Source organism: Neomonachus schauinslandi, chromosome 5, assembly GCF_002201575.2.
Source record: "Neomonachus schauinslandi chromosome 5, ASM220157v2, whole genome shotgun sequence".
NCBI classification, from domain to species: Eukaryota; Metazoa; Chordata; class Mammalia; order Carnivora; family Phocidae; genus Neomonachus; species Neomonachus schauinslandi.
Genome location: NC_058407.1, coordinates 140,776,135 through 140,796,303, shown reverse-complemented (window position 1 = coordinate 140,796,303; position 20,169 = coordinate 140,776,135). Strand labels below are relative to the sequence as shown.

At 53.5% G+C, this 20,169-nt stretch overlaps 1 protein-coding gene across 1 annotated transcript in view; it reads left to right on the top strand.

Moving 5' to 3' along the window:
* The window catches only part of LOC110588074 (coronin-7), a 57,911-nt gene that overhangs the window by 9,068 nt on the left and 28,674 nt on the right, over window positions 1-20,169 (top strand). Inside the window, exons 6-7 of the mRNA XM_021698364.2 lie at window positions 2,860-2,936; window positions 14,558-14,608. Coding sequence (XP_021554039.2) covers window positions 2,860-2,936; window positions 14,558-14,608 — 128 coding nt within the window. The remainder of the gene's footprint in view (window positions 1-2,859; window positions 2,937-14,557; window positions 14,609-20,169) is intronic.

The window sequence follows — 20,169 nt, the reverse complement described above, 5'->3', positions numbered from 1 at the left end:
AGAGAGAGGCAGAGCGAGAAGCAGGCTCCCAAGGAGCAGGGAGCCCGATGCGGGACTCGATCCCAGGACCCTGAGATCATGACCTGAGCCGAAGGCAGACGCTTAACCATCTGAGCCACCCAGGCGCCCTGTCACTTTGGTTTTGAAAACAAACTTCTGGCTGCTTTTCTGCCAGACAGGGATTCTGCCGCCTTGAGCCCCTTCCCCCAGGCTTCTGCTCTCGCTTTCATGGCTGAGCCTGTCTTCGTGTGTTCCAAGTCTGGCTGCTCTAAGCCACCCCCACAGCCGGGGGGCCTTACAAACAACGGGAACTCATTGCTCGTGGTTCTGGAGCCTGGACATCCAAGATCAGGGTGCCGGCCGACTCAGTGTTTGGTGAGAACCTGCTTCCTGGGTCACCGATGGCCGTCCTGCTGTGTATTCTCACAGCCGAAGGGACGAAGGGGCGCTCAGGGCTTCTTATCAGGTCACTGATCTGGTTCAGGAGGCTCCACCCTCATGACCCAGTCACCTCTCAGAGGCCCTGCCTCCATACACCATCACAGCGAGAGTCAGGCTTCAACATGTGGGGGGACACAAACATTCAGACCAGCATAGATGATGACAGCTTTGGGTCAGATTCCTCAGTGAATGGTTATGACCCTGTGATCCATGTGGACACCTGGTATTCTGTACTGACACCACGGCATCATTTCTGCTGAGGCCCTGACATTTTCATCCCCTTTTTAGGGCAAAGACACAGGCTCCGAGAGTTAAAAGACGGCCTTGCCTTCTAGGGCTGTGCGGAGTGTCCAGGGTGGGCCAGGCTCACCAAGGTGAGGTCCCCACCTCTGGGGCTGGGACAGAGAGGCCAACTGAGGGCCGTCGGTAGTGTGAACCACCCAGCTCCTGGTACTATCCAGGAGACCAGCCTGACCTTTGAAGCAGAGGGGACCAGGTAGTCTGTCATCAGGGGGGTCACCCAACTGTAACTGCTGTGTCTCAAGCCCTCGCAGGCCCGCGCTGTGCTGAGGGCTCCCTGCCGACTCGGCACAGTGGTGCCACTGGGCCGCGCTGCCATTCCCATGTCACAGATGAGGTTAAACAACAGGCCCAAGGCCACAGAGCAGGTGGGCAGCAGGGCTGGGGTTAATCCCAGGGCAGGAAGCCCGGGCAAAGTGGTTATCTGCTGCTGCAGAACAGATTATCACAGAACGTAGAGGCTTAAAATACTTATGAACATTTATTATCTCACAGTTTCTGAGGGTCAGAGATTTGGGAGCTGTTCAGCTGGGTGCTTCATGCTCGGGGTCTTTTATGAGGTTGCAGTTGAGATGTTGGCTCCCTCATCAGAAGACTTGATTGGGGCAGGAGGCTCGGCTTCTCAGAGGGTTCACGGATACAGTGCTGGCTGTGAGCAGGACACCTCAGTCCCCGCCACGGGGCCTCTCCCTGGGCTGCATGAGCTCCCCACAGCATGGCGGCTGGCTGCCTCTGGTGGACCATCCACGGGGGGCGGAGCAGGGAGGAAGCGGCAGTGCCTTGCATGGCCCAGCTTCGGAAGTCACATGCCTCCACTTATACCAGACTCTCTTCGTTAGAACCGAGTTACTAAATCCTGCTCACACTCAAGACGAAGGGAATTAGGCTTCACGTTTTGAAGGGAGGGCGCGTTAGATCCCTAGGGCTGCTGTAATGAAGGACAACAACCTGGATGACTTCAAATAACAGGAAACTTCCTGTGTCATAGTCTGGAGAACAGAAGTCTGAAACCCAGGGGTCGGGACAGGGCTGGTGCCTTCCGAGGGCAATGAGGGCAAGTCTGTCCCAGGCCCCCCAGGCGTCCCTCGGCTTGTACGTGGTGTCTTCTCCGTGTCTTTGCATCGTCTTTTCTCTGTGCATGCCCGCCTCTGTGTCCAAATTTCCCTTTTCACGAGGACAAGTCCTACTGGACTAGGACCTACCCTAACGATATCAGCTTAAGTTGATCTTCCACAAAGACCCTGTTTCCAAAGAAAGGTACAGCACAGGTGCTGAGGGTTAGGACGTCAGCATTTTTTTTTTTAAGTTTGTTTATTTTATCTTTTTTAAGATTTTATTTCTTTATTTGACAGAGAGAGGCTCAGCGAGAGAGGGAACACAAGCAGGGGGAGTGGGAGAGGGAGAAGCAGGCTTCCCGAGGAGCAGGGAGCCCGATGCGGGGCTTGATCGCAGGACCCTGGGATCATGACCTGAGCCGAAGGCAGATGGTTAACGACTGAGTCACCCAGGCACCCCTATTTGTTTATTTTTAAGTAATTTCTCTACCCAGTGTGGGGCTCGAACTCCCTACCCTGAGACTGAGAAGTCGCATGCTCTTCCAACATTGCCAGCCAGGCGTCCTAGCATTTTTTTGTGGGTAGACAATTCAATCTATAATAGGATGAGCATCACATAATTTGTGGACATATTTTAAAATTGTCACACTGGGGGAGGAGCAGGGATGGCCCAAGCAGATGCCCAGGGTGGGAATGTATGTGGCTTGGCTATGGGCTGGTGTGACTCAGTCGGGGTGTATTGGTGAGTGACTGGAAGTAAGCCTGGGTGGGACGTGAAAGCCAGGCTGAGTAAGGAGCAGGGAGGCTCAGAAGGTGTTTGAGTAGAAGTGTGGCCTGATGCAGGCAGGGCTGAAGGAAGAAGTCCAGGTGCAGTGCAGCGGGTTTGGAAGGAGGTGCTGCCCTTTCTCCTCCTGCTGGACAGAGACCCTTGCAAGCTGCTGCCTCTGCCCTGGGCGTGACCCCAAGCTAGGCCCTCTTGCGCCCACTTCACTGGTGCCCGCATTGCCCAGGACAGGATGGGGAGACCCTGGGCCCCCTCTTGACCTTGGCTGCTTCTCTACAGAGCTGGTGGCCCATGGGGACCTCGTGCTGGGTGCCGTCTGGAGCCGGGACGGAGCCCTGGTGGGCACGATGTGCAAGGTAAGCAGCTGGGTGGTGAGTCTTGGGGAAGTGCCTACGGTGGGGACTGAGGCGTGCCCGGCTCTGTGCGGGGATATCGTGTTGAGGAGCACATGTCCTGGGCTGTACCTGGCGGGCTTGGTGAGATTTATGGGGCAGAAAAGCACTCAGGTCAGGGGCATTTGTGAATCCCCTCACCTCAGCTGCCCTCACACTTTCTGCTTCACACCTGCATCTGGAGACCCCCACACCCCTTCAGTACCAGGGCCTGGGGTCCCTCTCAGATAGGGGCTCAAGTTAAGCCCCATGCCAACCTCCCCCCCCCGGCCCTGTTTTGTGTACTGGGCTCCCCTCCATCCTCAGCCAGCCTCACCTGGCTGCTGTGTGCTTTGTCCACACTACTGTCCTTTCCAGAGTGTCGTGTGGAGCAGCATCCATACACAGGGCTTTGTGCTGGCCCTCGCACCCAGTCAGCAGGCCTCGGGGTCCTCACTGACGCCAGGCCCTGCACCCACCTGGTCCCCTGCTGATGAGAGTAGCAGACATGGTCCAAGGCCTCTTACAGATGAAAAGATCAGTGTGAGCCATGACACGGGCTCTGAGAGAGGGACATGAGGAGCTCTGAGCTGGTTGAGAGGCCAGGAGGCTTGGCCTCAGGCAGGGGCCCCAAAGGAAGAGTTACTGGGGTTGGGTGGGGAGAGCTGGGCAGTGTAGCGACAGGTGCAGGCCTAGAAGGGGCTGGGTGCAGAGAGCAGTGGGTGAGGCTGGAGTCGTGTGTACAGGGTTATGCTTACCGTAGAAGCAGCAGGAGACCCTGGGGCGTTTAAAGCCAGAGGGGGCCGTAGCATGAGGTGAGCGGATTTGTATTTTGAAAGCTCCCCAGCTGCAGTGTGGACAGAACATTGCAGGGACGGGCAGTATCTAAAAGGGAGGGCAGGACGCCTCCTGGGGGTAGTAGAGGGCCTGAAGGAAGGGTCAGAACCTGTGTGGGAGACGGAAGGAGCCACGCCGTGGCGGGAAGGAAGCCAAGACAGGGCTGGTGGTCTATGCTCTGAGGGCCAGGGTGACAGGGTCCCCGAGGGAGGTGGCTGGGGACACCAGGAAGAGTCGGCTGAGGGGTGAATAGCGCATATCTGTTGGATTGGGGAGATGGGTGAGCTTCGGGACCTTTGGGGATGTGCTGCGTCCTAGAGCCACACATGCAGTATGGAAGGACGTGGGAGTCTGCAAGGGCTCCTCTGGGGGCTCGCTGGGGGGGGTGTCAGGGGCTCCTCTGAGGGAGAAAATGTGGGGTCTGCATACTTGGGGAATCCTTTTCAAATTTCTCTGCCTTCTTAGAAGCGCCATTTCACAGGGTTTTTTCTAAGATTTATTAATTTATTTTAGAGAGCGAGAGCATGCACGAGCAGGGGGAGGGGCAGAGGGAGAGAGAGAATGTCAGGCAGGCTCCCCACTGAGCTTGGAGCCCTATACAGGGCTCAATCTCAGGACCCTGAGATCATGACCTGAGCTGAAATCAGAGTCAGACACTCAACCGACTGAGCCACCCAGACACCCGCCCACCCAGTTTTTTAAATCAGCTTTTTCCCCATTTGGTTCATCAGACAGTAGGTTCTAGACATTGGCCTGTGCTCTGGGGTCCATGGGGCTGCCAGCCCCCAAGGAGCCCCTGCTGGAAGGTGGAGTGGTCACACAGCATGGTGTGGTTTGCTTGCTCAGGTTCCACGCGGGCAAGCACGGCTTCCCAGGGACAGTAAGGTTGGACCTGCCCTCACTGAGGAGGGGACAGGCGTTCCAGGCAGCTGGACAGGGTTCTGGGCTGTGACCGCCCCCTCCAATGAGAAGCCCTCTGTGCCCTGCATTTCCACGCCCTTCACTCGTGTGTGAGAGGCGCACTGAAGGAGACCTAGAGGGAGGGACAGATGCTCTCGGGAAATTCTTACTTTATGGTGACCAAAGTACAGTCCTTTGTGCTTGTTTTACTAATTTGGGAGAGCAGGGGAAAACTAAAGAAGAAACATCACCTGCGATCCTCCCACCCAGGGACAACACCAGTCACCATTTTGACATCTTTCTGTCTCATCTTTTCCGAGGCATCTCTTTCTGTATGTGTGGAGATCATGCTCTCCAGGTTACTCTACCCTGCATTCTGTTCTGCATAATAAATATGTTCTCCAGTTTATCAGTAACTAAACAACCATCATACAAAATATCGTATAGGTTTACCAATTTACTGTTTTTATAAATTGTAATACCTGAATATGTTTGTATATAGATTTTGTTTCTTGGGGCACCTGTGTGGCTCAGTCGGTTAAGCGTCTGCCTTCGGCTCAGGTCATGATCTCAGGGTCCTGCGGTCGAGCCCCTCATTGGGCTCCCTGCTCAGTGGGGAGCCTGCTTCTCCCTCTCTCTGTGCCACTCCCCTGCTCTTCCTCTCTCTGTCAAATAAATAAAATCTTTTAAAAAATATTTATTTATTTGAGAGCTAGAGAGAGAGCAAGCACGAGCAGTGGGGAGGGAGAGAGGGAGAAGCAGACCCCCTGCTGAGCAGGGAGCCCAATGTGGGGCTCGATCCCAGGACCCTGAGATCATGACCTGAGCCGAAGGCAGATGCTTAACCGACTGAGCCACCCAGATGCCCCAAATAAATAAAATCTTTTAAAAAATAAATTGTTTTTGTTTTTTTGTTTTGTTTTGCCTTTTGTTTTTTGGGTTTTGTTTTCAACATGACTTAGCTTAGAGCAGGGGCTGGTAAACTTCCGTGCAGGACCAGACAGTAAGTACTTTGGGTTTTGCCGGCCACACTGTATCTGTCGGCACCACCACCTTGTAACAAGGAAGCAGCCACAGACAAAATGTCAGTGGGTAGGCGTGTGCACGTTGCAGTAAAACTGTATTTGCTGAATCAGGCCTGGGGTTGGATTTGGCTGATTTGGCCTGTGGGCCTTAGCTTGCCCACCCCTGATCTAGATTTTTACCAGGGATGTTGCTAGCTTCTAGGCTATGAAGATTGGTAAGGTGGCTGATAGATTTTAGCCAGCTGTCTTCCAGAGGAGTAAAGCCAGCTCTCATGGAGGCTGTGCTTTGCAGGCTGGACTTTGGGAGGAGACTTGTGTGTCTGTAGGTGAGCAGACCAGCTCTCTGAGCCTGCGCTCCTCACTTGAAGAATGGGGGCAGCAGGAGTACTGGTTCCGCAGGTGAAAGCCCGGCCACTGGGGCAGGGCCCAGGCTCTGGACTGCCTGCCCTTCTCTGGCCTGACAGCCCCAGTGGGACCTGGAAGGGATCAGATCTGCAGCCACATGATAGCTGGGCAGCTGTGATGGGGGGTGGCAGGAAGGCGCTGTGGTTTCCCCAGTGGCAGAGCCGCCCTGGGCGGAGGAGGGCAGCATCCTCACAGGAGGGGTAGCTGTGGTCTCCTCCTGTATGAATGTTTTGAGCAGGGACTGGCCATAGCAGCCCTTGCACAGACCAGCCTGCCTGGACCGTGGCCCTGGAGAGGGAGGGAGGAAGCCAGCTGTGGGGCTCAGGGCAAGCGGGGGACACCTCTGTTAGAGCTCTCTGGCCACTAGGCCAGACTGCTGCCTGTGAGGGGGGTCCCACCAGTTGCGCACCTCGCGCCTGTGGGTATGACCTGGATGGCCCTTCACTTAATAGCTGCAGCCCCCGAGACCAGTGTAGGCTGTGGCCAGGAGAGGTGGCTCCTCTGGGTCTTACATTCTCTGTCCCAGGCCCCCCACCCCAGCCCCAGGCAGGATGTCTGAGGGTCAGGTGTCTAGAGGCTTGACGTGGATCACTGCCCGTGGAGCAGTCAGAGAGGCACCTTCTTTCCATAGAGCTCACAGCTCAGCATGGTTGATTCTGTTTTTGCCGAGGCTACAAAGCGATGGATTAGGATGCAGGGATGTCTCCCAGGGTTTCTGCAGCCTAGTGAGGAGTTGCAGGCAGCTGCAGATAAAGGAAGGTGGGGTGGGCTGAGGGCATGTACAAGGCCAAGTGAGAGCAGTGGGCGTGGTGTGGGGGGCACAGCATGGAGGGTGGCACTGTGGGGGTGAGACAGGAGGGGACATGGGGAGACTGTGAGGAGTGTTGCAGCCCCCAGGAGAGGGGGTGGTGCGGGCTCCAAGCCTTGGTGACCAGGAGGAGGACCTAGAGCATGGGGAAGAGGTGTCAGGTTTGGGGATTTCATGCACAGGGTTTACTGCGGAAGTGTGCAGGAGCTGTCCAACCCCTCCTCCCCAGGGATCTGAGCCCCATTTACTACCTAGTTTGGATGGTGGGGTGGGGCCTGAAGAGCGACCCAGTTGCAGAGTGCCCCATTGTGTCCTGCCCCCTCCTGTTGGTGTGATGACTCAGCTTCTGGCCTGCTGGTGTCCCCTGAGGAAGAATGAGTGTGATGAGGCCACAGCTCAGGCCAGTGGAACTTCCTGTCCCCTCTAGACCCAGAGAACCTAAAGTTGTAGGGAGGAAAAATGCAGATTTCCTGAGTGGGTCGCTGGAGTGGAGCCCTCCCCCCTGCCCTGCTGTTCATGGACCTAGGTGCTCCACCTGTGGGGACACAGCACCTTACAATGCTGTTGTCTGGGTGCAGCGTCCTGGAGGGGACGCTGACCCAACAGGGTGTGACCTCCACTCCCATGACCTGTCAGCGCCGTCTCGGGGGGCACCACAGTCCCGCGTTCACTGCCACCCTCTTCTATAAAGGGGGGGGTCCTCAGAATCCTGGGTGGGTGTGTCATATGCCAAAACCTTTGGGGAATGTGCAGAAGGGGAGGTCACCCCCATGACTGAAGGTCAGGAGGAGGTGCCTGTGGGTTTGTCCTGAGCATGTTGAGGGAGCCAGTGAGTGGGCCTGCCCTCAACAGGAAGGAGCCTGAGCTCTGCTTAGCCTTTGGTGGCAGGCTGGGCTCTTGGTTTACACACAGGGCTGCCTGAGTCGGGTGGGGTGTGGGAAACACTCTGCTGCCTCCCAGAGCCTCCCGCTGTCCACACCATCTCCCACCTGGCTGGCTGGTTCTACCTCTCAGGACCCCTGATTCCCTCCCCCTCCTGCTCCCCTCCCCGCGCCTCCAGCTAAAGCAGCCGCTAGGGGGCGCGCCGGCCTCACGGATGGCCAGGCCAGCGGCGCTCCGGCTCCACGGGGTCTGGTTGTGCCTGTGAGCCCAGCGGGTCTGTGCATCTCCAAAGCCCAGTGCTACCCCCTCTGCCACAGCCCGGCCTCTGGTGCCCAGTATGACCCCTGGTGTGGATCCATTGTCGAACTCTGGCATTTGCTGGCCTGGCTGCCTTTGGGGAGACCCGGTGTGGCAAGAATTGGGACTTTGACCCTTGAGAGGTGCTGCCATCAGTCGTCCTCTTCCTTCCTAGGGCTCAGGGGTTTGCATTGTCAGGGTTTGTCACGGAGCCCATAAGTGGTGGAGTTGGCTCTGTCGCTTAGCTGAGAGTGGCCCTTGCTGCCGGAAGACATCCTCTCTCTCTTTTTTTTTTTCAATATTTTATTTCCAAGTACTCTCCACACCCAACGTGGGGCTTGAACTCACGACCCTGAGATCAAGAGTCGCACACTCCACGGACTGAGCCAGCCAGGCGCCCCAAGGAGGCATTCTCTCTTGCCTGTCATCTCTCAAGATCCTCTGTCTCTCACTGTCTCGCTGTCTCTCCCTATTCTCTGCCTTTTGCTGCTCTGTCTCTGTCCTCCATCTCTAGTTGTCCTCTCCATCTGTTTCCGTCTCTCTCCGTGTTTCACTGTTCTTTCTGCCTGTTTCGGTCCTGTGTGTGTCTTTGTCCTCTTCTGTCTCGATACCGCATCCTCCTGAGCCCAGAGCTGCGGAGTGGTGTGGATTGGTGCTGCTGCACAGCTAGCTAGTTCCTGGACTGTGCCTGCTTCCCATCGACACAGCAAGTGCTCAGGAAACGGCAGCTGGGAAGGCTTTGCCAGGAGTGACCCAAGACCCCTGGGACCCCGCCAGGTGCGTCAGGAAGACCTGGGACTGGCCTGCCGGGGGAGGCCAGGCTTTCGAGGCCCCCAGGCTGGCCCCCCCTTGTCCAGTTGTGCACTCAACCACCACCCCCTCCGTTCCCACCGTCTCCTCTCCTTGCATGGCCTTGTCTTCCCCTTCATGTCACGTGTCAGCAAGTTCCTGTTTCCACATCTTTGTTCATGCATTTCCACTTCCTGTGAATACCTTTCCCTTCCCAGTGCAAGCTCTGCTTGTCCTTGGAGAGTCATCTCAGGTCTGAGTTTCTCCCCGAAGTTCCCTGTGACCGCCTGTGGGTTGCAGAGTCCAGTACTCGGCAGGGACTGTTTGCTAGCCCTGCATCCCAAGCACCTGGGCGGGAACCAGGCAGAAACTGAGCAGATAGCACCAAGAGTTCCTGTATCCTTCCTCCCCGCATCTGGTCTCATGTTGGTTGGTGTGATGCATTTGTTATAGTTAAACCAATATTGCTACGTTGACTAAAGGCCAGAACTTACACTAGGGTTCACTCCTGCTGTTGCATTGTCAGGGTTTTGACAAATACACGACATCATACACCCACATTACAGCATTGTTCAGAATAGCTTCTCTGCCCTAAAAGTGCCCTGGGCTTCACGCCTTTGTCCCTCCCTCCCTCTCCCAAACCACTGGCAACCACTGACTTTTTTGCTGTCTCCATGAGATTTGCCTTTTCCCTAGTGTCATATAGTTGGAATCATACAACATGTAGCCTTTCCAGATTGGCGTCTTTCACTTAGTAATGTGCATTTATGGGCCTTCCGTGTCTTTTTGTGCATTGACAGCTATTTCTTTATAGTGGTAAAAAGCACGTCATAAAATTTACCATCTTAACCATTTTTAAGTAGACAGTAAAATGAAGGTTACTTACGTTGTTGTGAAACAGGTCTCCCGAACTGAAACTCCATACCCATTAAACAACAGCTTCCCTTTGCCCCCACCTTGCCGCTCTTGGTAAGCACCATTCTACCCTCCATATCTGTGATTTTGACCAGCTTAGATACCTCATGTAGGTGGAATCATGTACTGTTCGTCCTTTTGTGACTGGCTTATTTCATTTACCATAATGTCCTCCAGGTTCCTCTGTGTTGTAGCATGTGACAGGATTCCTTTTTTCGTGCCGAATAATATTCCATTGTGCATGTATACCACACTGTGTTTACCCACTCCTCTGTCCGTGGACACTTGGGTGACCCTCACCTCTTGGCCGTTGTGCAGAACAGTGCTGTGAGTGCTGGGAATAATAATGTGCTCTGTGTGACCTCTTCTCTCTTCTTTTGGGCATGTACTCAGTAGTGGAATTGCTGGATCATAAGGTAATTCTATTTTTACTTTTTTGAGGAACCGCCACACTGTTTTCCACAGTGGCTGCACCATCTTACTTGCCCACAACAGCTCACGAGGGCTCCAACTTCTCTACATCCTCGCCAAGGCATGTTGTTTCCTGAGTTTTTTTTTTAAAGGTTTTATTTATTTGAGAGAGAGAATGAGAAAGAGAGAGCACATGAGAGGGGGGAGGGTCAGAAGGAGAAGCAGACTCCCTGCTGAGCAGGAAGCCCAATGTGGGACTCCATCCTGAGACTCCAGGATCATGACCTGAGCCGAAGGCAGTCGCTTAACCAACTGAGCCACCCAGGCGCCCGTTTCCTGAGTTTTTGATAGTGGCCGTCCTAATGGATGTGAGGCAATATCTCATCGTGGTTTTAATTTGCATTCCTCTGATGATTAGTGATGATGAACATCTTTTCTTACCTTTGTTGACCATTTGTCTATCTTTGGAGAAATACCTGTTCAAGTCCTTTGCCCATTTTTTTTTTTAAGGTTTTATTTATTTATTTGAGAGAGAGAGAATGAGAGCACGAGAGGGAAGAGGGTTAGAGGGAGAAGCAGACTCCCCGCTGAGCAGGGAGCCCGCTGCGGGACTCGATCCCGGGACTCCAGGATCATGACCTGAGCCGAAGGCAGTCGCTTAACCAACTGAGCCACCCAGGCGCCCCCTTTGCCCATTTTTAAAGTAGAGTTACTCAATTTTGTTGTTGTTGTGTGAATTCTTCATATATTCTAGATATTAATCCTTTATCAGGTATGTGATTTGCAAACGTCTTCTCCCATCCCTTAGGATGACTCTTTACTCTGTTGATTGCATCTTTTGAGGAACAAAAGTTAAGTTCGATATAGTCCCATTTGTCTGTTTTTGCTTTTGTGCCCTGTGCTTTTAGTGTCCTATCCAAGAAATCATTGCCAAATCCATCATGAAGTTTTTCCCCTATGTTTCTTCTAGGAGTTTTATGGTTTGGCTTCTTACTCTTTCTCTATATCACTGAATAATATTCCATTGTGTGAATGTACCACAGTTTATCTGTTTAGCTGTTGAGGGACACGTTGATTGCTTCCAGTTCTTTGCAACTTTAAAAGTGTTATAAACATTTATACAGGCATAGGTTCTTTTTTAAAGATTTTATTTATTTGAGAGAGAGAGAGAGCATGTGCATGCTCGCATGAGCAAGGGGAAGAGCAGAAGGAAAGGGACAGCCAGACTCCCCACTGAGCATGGAGCCTGAGGAAGGGCTCGACATGGGGCTCCATGTGGGGCTCCACGCAGGGCTTGATCCCAGGACCCTGAGATCATGAGCTGAGCCAAAGGCAGATGCCTAACCAACTGAGCCACCCAGGTGCCCCTGGATATCTCATTTGAGTAAATACTTAGGAGCATAACTGCTGGATCATTTTTTTTTTTTTAAAGATTTTATTTATTTATTTGACAGAGGCACAGCGAGAGAGGGAACACAAGCAGGGGGAGTGGGAGAGGGAGAAGCAGGCTTCCTGCTGAGCAGGATGGGGCTCGATCCCAGGACCCTGAGATCATGACCTGAGCCGAAGGCAGACGCTTAACAACTGAGCCACCCAGATGCCCCGCTGGATCATATTTTAAGAGTATTTTTGGCTTTGTAAAGATTTTTATTTTATTCTATTTATTTATTTGGTAGAGAGAGAGAGCACAAGCAGGGGGAGTGGCAGGGAGAGGGAGAAGCAGGCTTCTACTGAGCAGAGAGCCCAACGTGGGCCTTGATTCCAGGACCCTGGGGTCATGACCTGAGCCGAAGGCAGACACTTAACCAACTGAGCCACCCAGGTGCCCCAAGAGTATTTTTGGCTTTGTAAGAAGCTGCCAGGCTGTCTTCTAAAGTTGCTGTTCCATTTGCATTCCCATCGGCAAATAAGAGTTTCTGTTGCTCTATAATCTTGCCAGCATTCAGTGTTATCATTTTTTTAAATTTTAGCCATTCTAATAGGTGTGCAGTGGTAATTCACTGTTGTTTTAGTTTATAATTCTCTAATGAGATGTGATATTAAACATCTTTCATGTGTTCACTTTTCATCTTGTGTATCTTTTTTGGTGGGGTGTTCATTCAGGTCTTTTGCCCACCTTTTAAATTGGGTTGTTTTCTTATTTTTGAGTTTTAAGGGTTCTTTGTATATTTGGGATACAAATCTTTTCTCATATACATGCTGTGCAAATATTTTCTCCCAGTCTCTGGCTTGTCTTTTCATTTTCTTAACAGTGTCTCTGTAGACCAGAAGTTTATGATTTTAATGAAATCCAGTTTTATCTTTCATAGATCATACTTTCGATGTTGTATCTAAAAAGTCATTGCCAGGGACGCCTGCGTGGCTCAGTTGGTTAAGCGTCCAACTCTTGATTTTGGTTCAGGTCATGACCTCAGGGTTGTAAGATTGAGCCCCATGTCGGGTTCCATGCTCAGTGTGGAGTCTGCTTGAGATTCTTTCCACCTCACTCTCCGTCCCCTTCTGTTCCTCCCTCAGCTTGTGCACACTCTCTCTTTCTCTCTCTCAAATAAAGAAAGAAAATTTTTTTTAAAAAGGAGAGAAAGTGAATTAAAAATAGATAAATAGTCATTGCCAAATCCAGGGTCACTGAGATTTCCTCCTGTATTATCTCCTAGAGCTTTTGTAGGTTTGTATTTTACATTTAAGTCTGTGATCCCTTTCGAGTTGATTTTTGTAAAAGATGTAAAGTCTATGTGCAGATTGATCTTTTTGCTTGTGGATGTACAATTGTTCCATTACCATTTGTTGAAAAGACTGTCTTTTCCCAATTGTATTGCCTTCACTCCTTTGTCAAAGATCAGTTGACTGTATTTATGGGGTTCTGTTTCTGGGCCATCTGTTCTCTTCCTTCGGTCTATTTGTCCTTATGCCCATACCACACTGTATTGGTTAACAGAGCTTTAGAATAAAGTCGGGCATTATCTGTCCTTCGACTTAGTCTTCTCCTTCAGTATTGTGTTGACCGTTTTGAATCTTAAGCCTGTTCATATAAACTTTAGAATCAGTTTGTTGATAACCACAAAATAATTTGCTGGAACTTTCATTGGGATTTTGTTGAATCTGTAGATCAACTTGGGAAGAACTGACGTCTTGACGATATTGAGTATTCCTATCCATGAACATGGAATATTTCTCCGTTTATTTAGTTCTTTGATTCTTTTCATCAGAGGTTTGTAGTATCCTTCCCATAGATCTTGTACGTATTTTGTTAGATTTATAGCCAAGTGTTTCAGATTTTTTGGTGCTAATGGAAATGGTATTGTGCTTTTTATTTCAAATTCCAATTGTTCATTTTTGGTTCATTGTTTTTCAAAATATGAATCCATGCTGATTGAAACAAGGTAGAACTGTGCTAAGATGAAAACAGGAAAAGCTAATCACCCCTCACCTTTCCCCTCCCCAGTACCCAGCACTAATGCACAGCGCATGCTATTCGAGACCTTTCTTCTTGCTCAGCAAACTTGCAAAAGCTACAGGAATGTGGTCAAATAGAGATCTATGTTTATTTTTGCTGCAGCAGAATCACACCATCCATGTTACTCTGCACCTTCCTTGTAGCCCTTAACAATTTATCATGGCCAAGCCTGTAAGTAGTCAGTGGATACAAATTCTGCCCCCTCTCTCCCCCACTTTTTTATGCATGTACATTTGTGCATGCACACACTGATTATTCCACAGGAATAAAGTCCTTATGCAAAGTATGGGCATTTTATTTTGACATGTATATACATATATAATATATATATTTATCTTTTGATCTCCTCTCATCTTCACCCTTAGGTAATCTGCATCAGTAACTGTATGCTGAGTGATGGTTAGGATGTGTAAGCTCGCTATCCTGGTTAGACACCAGGTTCTTTAGATGTAGAAATGATATCATCTTTTGTGTTCCTCTGGGCTGGGCTGAACACAGGGCCAGGAAATTACCAGCTGGTAGCCTAGAGTTTGGTTCTGGGCCACAGTTTATCTGTGAAGGGGTCATGGTGATAGCAACCACTTCATAAGGTGGTTGGAAAGATGGGGAGAGATCGTGCGGGTAGTAGGCCTGGCACACAGTAGGTGCTCAGGGATTGTGAACTCCTGTCTCTGAGTTCTCTATTGTGGGTGACTGGGGCAGGAACGGGGGCCTGCCCCCTACAATGAGAAGGAACCAGGCTGGGGAGGGGTCCCCTGGTGCGTGATGCCAGCCCTGTGTACTAGGAGGTGGGGCCATCACAGCCTGTGGGTGGAGGAGACAGGCTGGCCTCTAAGGACCCTGCCTGTCCTAGTGCACTCTGTTTACTCCTCTCCTTTTTCAGGACAAGCAGCTGCGGATCTTCGACCCCAGAGCAAAGCCAGGGGCCTCCCAGGTGAGTTTTGTGGGCAGGGGGCTGGCTTGAGGCTCTAGTGGCTCCAGCAGGTACAGGTGGGGGCAGGCTCTTGGCAGAGATTTTGCCACACCCCGTGCCCCTGGCCAAGGCCCGGTGGGTGTGTAGGGGTCACCTGGGAGTGGGCTCCTGCTACTGGGAAACGTATTTTGGGTCCTGGGAGAACCTGACTTTGATCACAGTGTGGGGTGCAGCCTGGCTGTCTGCAGGCCTTCAGTGGAGGCATCCTGTGGCTTTAGGAAGCTAATTTGAGATTCCAGCTTCCTCTCCTTCTTTGTGACCCTCATCCCCCCTACGCTTCCTGGCACAGTTGGCAGAGGCCAGCCTTGGAGGAGCCAGAAAGACACGGCTGCCCACCCCATACCCTTCCAGTCTCATAACCAGTGGACCCTCATTCTGTACTTGGGGTCTCTGGGACCCAGGCACTGAGCGTGTTTGGTTTGTGTCTGTGATGGTGCTTGGGGTGCTTGGGGCCTTTTGAGTCCTGAGTGGGTGTTGGGATCTGGGCTCATGCTATAGCCACTGAGCTACTAGGGAATCATTCATTCATTTGACGTCAGCTCGGTGCCAGGCACGTGGTGAGGGGCCTGTCACCTGGGCTGGGGGAAGCCGTTAGAGCCGTTTTAAGCAGAAAGTGGGATGAGTAGGTTTACAGTTTTAAAAAATTTTTCTAGAAGGTGAGGAGGCTTCTTTCCTGAGGAAGGTAAAGATCAGGATCCTGCTGCCAGCGCAGGGAAAGAGCTCCTCAGTGAAACCCAGGCCCATCATAGATACCCTGTGTCCATCTCTAGGACTTGTTCCCTACCTGGGGTCAAGGGTAATTCACAAGCCTAAACCTGATCAGCAGTAGCCAGGAGTGGGGGGCCTTCCCCCCCATACCTGTAGCACGCACACGCACATGCACACATGCACACACGGGGTCCCCGTCATGTAGGCCACAGCGACTTGTTGCCCAAGACAGCCCAGCCAGTTCTGTTTCTGACTGGCTGAAGACCAAAAGGAGGTCCTGTATTGACAGGTGAACCAAGCCAGGCAGAGGTGGTTTTAGCCCACCCACCATTCCAGCCCACCGTGGCCATGCTCCCCAGGGAGGTTGGCCCTGTGGCTGGGGGTGGTGGCTGAGTCTCAGGACAATGTGGGTATGAGCAGTGCCCCCCTCTGGAGCTTTCTGTGCTTGACCTCCAAGCCTCTGCCTGGAAAGGGGTTCCCAGGTTGAAGGAGGGAGGCTGAGGCCCTCCACCTCCAGCTTTCTCAGGGTCCCAGGGCACTTTGCATGGTACCACCATTCTTGCCCCAACTGGGCATTGTATGGGGCCAGCTCCCCTGGCCCAACATTGTCTTCCTTTCTTCCTTGCCTCTTCCTCCGGCAAGCAGGGGGGGGGGGGGGGGGGGGGGGGGGGGGGGAAGGCAGGAACCATGATGGTGCCGAGGTGGAGAGAGAGTGGCTGCCGTCCAAAGGGCTCCCAATCCCAAGTTCCTAGAAGAAGGGGGAGAGGATCTGGTTCTGGAGGGAGCCCCCCTGAACGGGGCTTCTGGGCCAAGGAGACCTGGGAAGAGCGTGGGTGGCTCCTACCCCCTCCCAGCTGCTGGGATGGTGCCTGTGCTCTGCGCTGGTGCGGGGGCAGCAGGGCCTGGAATGCTGCCCTTCTCATGGCCCTGCCCCCCACTTCCGCCCAGGGCATCTGGCCCACACCTGGCTTCTATTAGGAAAACCACTGCTGGCGGCCAGGGTCGGTGTGAGCTGAGGGGCCAGCTCGGGGGAGAGGCCTTCTGGGAGTGCCTTCTTTTGAGATCCTCCTTCCCCACTAGAGGGGGGGGCATTGTTGAGGGGCGTCAGGGGAGGGTGCGCTAGGGGCTGTCACTATAGCCAGAGCCTGGGGAGTCCTCTGCTGTGTTTTCTGGGCCCTATGTGACCTGAGCTTGGGTTGGGGGATGCTTTCGCAGCTCCCTCCTGTTCCCACATCCCCGACTTTGTTTCTAGATTGCATTTATGACTATTTATTATACCCCGGGCCCTTGGTACACACAATCTTTTTCCACCCTCGTGATTGTCCTATAAAGTTGGCCCTTTGGTCATTTCTGTCCCAGGGTCACAGCAGGGCAGCCTGGGCAGGCTCTATCTGTTTGATGCTGAAGCCCCTTCGATGTGCTGGAGCCTGGGTGGGGGCGGCCAAGGCCCTGGAGCCATGGGTGTGCAGGGATGTAGCAGCCTGCAGCTGAAGGGGTGTCCAGGGAGTGGTGAGGCTTCAGCACTGGCGTCAGGGGCAGGAGGGGCCTGGGATGAGCCCTCTGACCTCTGGCGTGGGCTGGTAGACCTGTGCCTTTGGTGTATGTCAGGCAGGCCTTGGGGGCCCAGCATCTGGAGCCCAGGACTGAGCCTGGCCGGGGAGGGGCCATAGGTGGGTGGTGGGGGTCTTACACCAGAGACGGTCCCCTTGGCTGAGGAGGGAGCCCAGCAGCCCAGGGCTACTCCTCCAGCTGCCATGCCCCATTCAGGAAGCGCTGCTGTGGTGACAGAGCGGGGATTTGGCTGTCCTGCGGCTGGAATGCTGGGTATGTGCCTGCTCCTGGCACCCCTGTGCTGGGCAGTCAGCCCCTCCTGTTCTCTCCTTGGGGCCAGGTGTGGGGGAGACACGAGGGGACCGAGGGGCTTCTCCATGAGCAGAATGCCCTGCTGCCTGTTGGGACAAAGGCCACCCCTGTGAGGGGGAAAGCCCGAGGCCTGACCTGCAGGCTGGGGATTACTACCAGCGGTTTCCCCTAAAGCCTCCTGTGACAGAGCTGGGACTTCGGGACGGCAGACTGCCTGAGTTCCAGCTAAACCTCCCCTCTGCCCAGGAGAATGAGAATTTGGGGATCTGGAAAGAGGGCTCCTCCTCCCTGAGTCCCGCTGAGGTCAGGGAAGAAGGACTTGCCAGTTTTGAAAATGAAAATCATTTTAATGATCTGGGGACACTGGAGGGGGGAGGGGGTCAGTGGCCATCCCACCCCAAACAGTGGGGCTTCCTGTGGCCCCTGGGCACACTGAGGCAGGTGTGCCCACAGTGGGCATGCTGGGCCCAGGCTAAGCTCCTGCCTCGTCTCAGCTTCCTTGGTGCCTTCAGTGTACTCAGAGACCAGTGCCCTGCCCATCACCACCCTGTGGGCAGCCTGGGTCCCCTAGTGCGAGCTCATCCAGGGATGTGTGCTGGGGGGGCAGCTGGGACCCGGGGCCCCTCCTGGTCCCAGCTCTGTTGCCTTCTAGCTGCTGCTCTGTCTCCTCATCTGTTCTCACCTCAGGTCCCTCTCACACAGACATAAAGCAATCACCCAGCCCACAGGGGGCAGGAGGCTCGGACAGCTGACAGCTGTCTTGCTGGGTGACTTAAGGCAGGTGGCTTCTTCTCCCTGAGCCTCTGGTTTCTCCATGTGTGAAATAGGAAGGTGGAAGATGGGCCAAGGTAGATTCCGTCCCCGACCTGTGCCTCCGTATGAAAAATGCTCCATCACAGTTCACATGCCCTGGGGGCTTGGGGGCGCCTCCTCCCCCTTGCTGCCTGCCCCCCTTGCTGCGCTGGCCCCTTTGCTCTCCCAGGTCCCCACTCTTCACAGGTGCTGGCCCCCTGCCTGGCTCATGCCTGCTGGTCCTTCCCGCCTTCACTCAAATGTTACCTTAAATCTATTTCTCTCTATTATACTTTTATCGTACTCTGTTATCATGCTTTTTAAGAAAATGCATATTGGACATGTGCCAGACAAGCCGCCCTGAACATTCACCAGTGTTAATGCTTCCCACAACAACCCTCCAAAGTCTGTCCCATTACAGTGCTCTTTCTACAGATGAGGGAATAGGCACAGAGGTATAGAGCTGTTCGTGCTGGGATGAAGCAGTTAGTCACGGGGCAGGTTTTCACCCAGACTGGACAGCTGGTACCCTTAACCTCCACTTTGTTCCTTCCTGGCACTTATAATAATGTGTAGGGACACAATGATTTCTGTTTGGTTCAGCTATGTCTCCCAACTTGTATATTCAGTGAGGTGGGGGACCCTTTCTACTTTCACATGTCCCCAGTGCCTAGCGGAGTATGCTGCTCAAACATTCATATTATGAAAGAGCAAATGAATGAGCAGCTCCGCTTCACCCAATGATGTGACAATCCATCTAAGAACCATCCGGCTCCCCCATAGCTCCTAGCATGGTGCTTGGCCTGGGGAGGCCTCATGTGTCTGTTGAATGAATGAGTGATGCACGATGCTTTGCCAGCCATCTGGTTTGCTGCATACATGGGATATTTACACACCAGTGAAAGGGAGGGCCCGTGTGACACTTACCACTGACTCTAGGGTGTGAGGGCACGGCTGACCTTGCCCTGGTCCCACAGCCCCTTATATGTGGAGAGGAGTATGGGGCGCTGGTTCTCAGCCTCCAGCCCTGATTTCCTGTGCCGGCTGCCGAGTGGGGAAGGGAGCAGTGAGAAAAGCCCCTTGAACAACATGGGCTGTTCCAGGGTCTCCCACGCTGGGGTCCGCCTCCGCAGCCTGGGGAGGGGACACTGGGCCAGCTCCTCCCAGGCTACCTCCCTCCCTCATTCATTCCCAAGGAGATCGTGGGAAGCTTGGAGGAAGCTGGCCACAGTTTGGGGTGAGCTATTTTTGGTAACAGGGTCTTTGGTCTCAGGCTCCAGGGGCCGAGGTGACTGGGAGGGAGCTGTTTGCATTTCCTCTGGCCCCCTCTGCTCCCCCGCCTGCCTGGGCCCTGGGGACAAGGCCGCCTGTGGTATGAACCTTCTCCTCCCTGGGCCCAGGAAGCCTTCCTTCTGACAGCTCCAGCACTGCGGGAAAGCGAGGAGCTTGGACACTTGGCACTTATCTGCCCTCTCCGGGGACCATTCCCTAGAGCTTGGCACCAGGCCCTCTCCCCAGGCCCTGGCAATCAGGAGGCGACCGTGATGCTCATACTCCCTTGATCTGCAGTAGGCTGGTCCCTCTCGCATGTGGTGTCAGTTGGTCCTTGGACAGCCCTGCAAATGTGAGCCCCACTCACAAGTGAGAAAAATGAGGGTCTCCGAGAGCAGAGCCGGGGGATGACGACTGGCTGCTGAGAGTCTCCTCTAGGATACCTGCAAGGACAAGGATGTGCTGCTGCCCTGAGCCCTGTCCCTGTGGCAGGGCAGCCCTGACAGTCCCCTTTGGTGGAGGGAGACTGAGCTCAAGCTTGGTGGCCAGGTCAGCCCTCTGGGTGCAGAGCTGTCCTCAGCCAAGGTGAGGCTGGGGTCCATCCTATAGTGATATGAGGCCTCCCCTGTCCCCAGCTAGCCTCTGGGGGTTACCATCCCAGCCCCTCCTGCCCTCTGTGGGCCTTCCAGGCAGGTGACCCACCCAGGAGGCCCCAGCTCAGTGCCATCTTTTTTTTTTTTTTTTTAAGATTTATTTATTTGAGAGAGAGAGCACGAGAAAGGGGGAGGGTCAGAGGGAGAAGCAGACTCCCCGCTGAGCAGGGAGCCCGATGCGGGACTCGATCCTGGGACTCCAGGATCATGACCTGAGCCGAAGGCAGTCGCTTA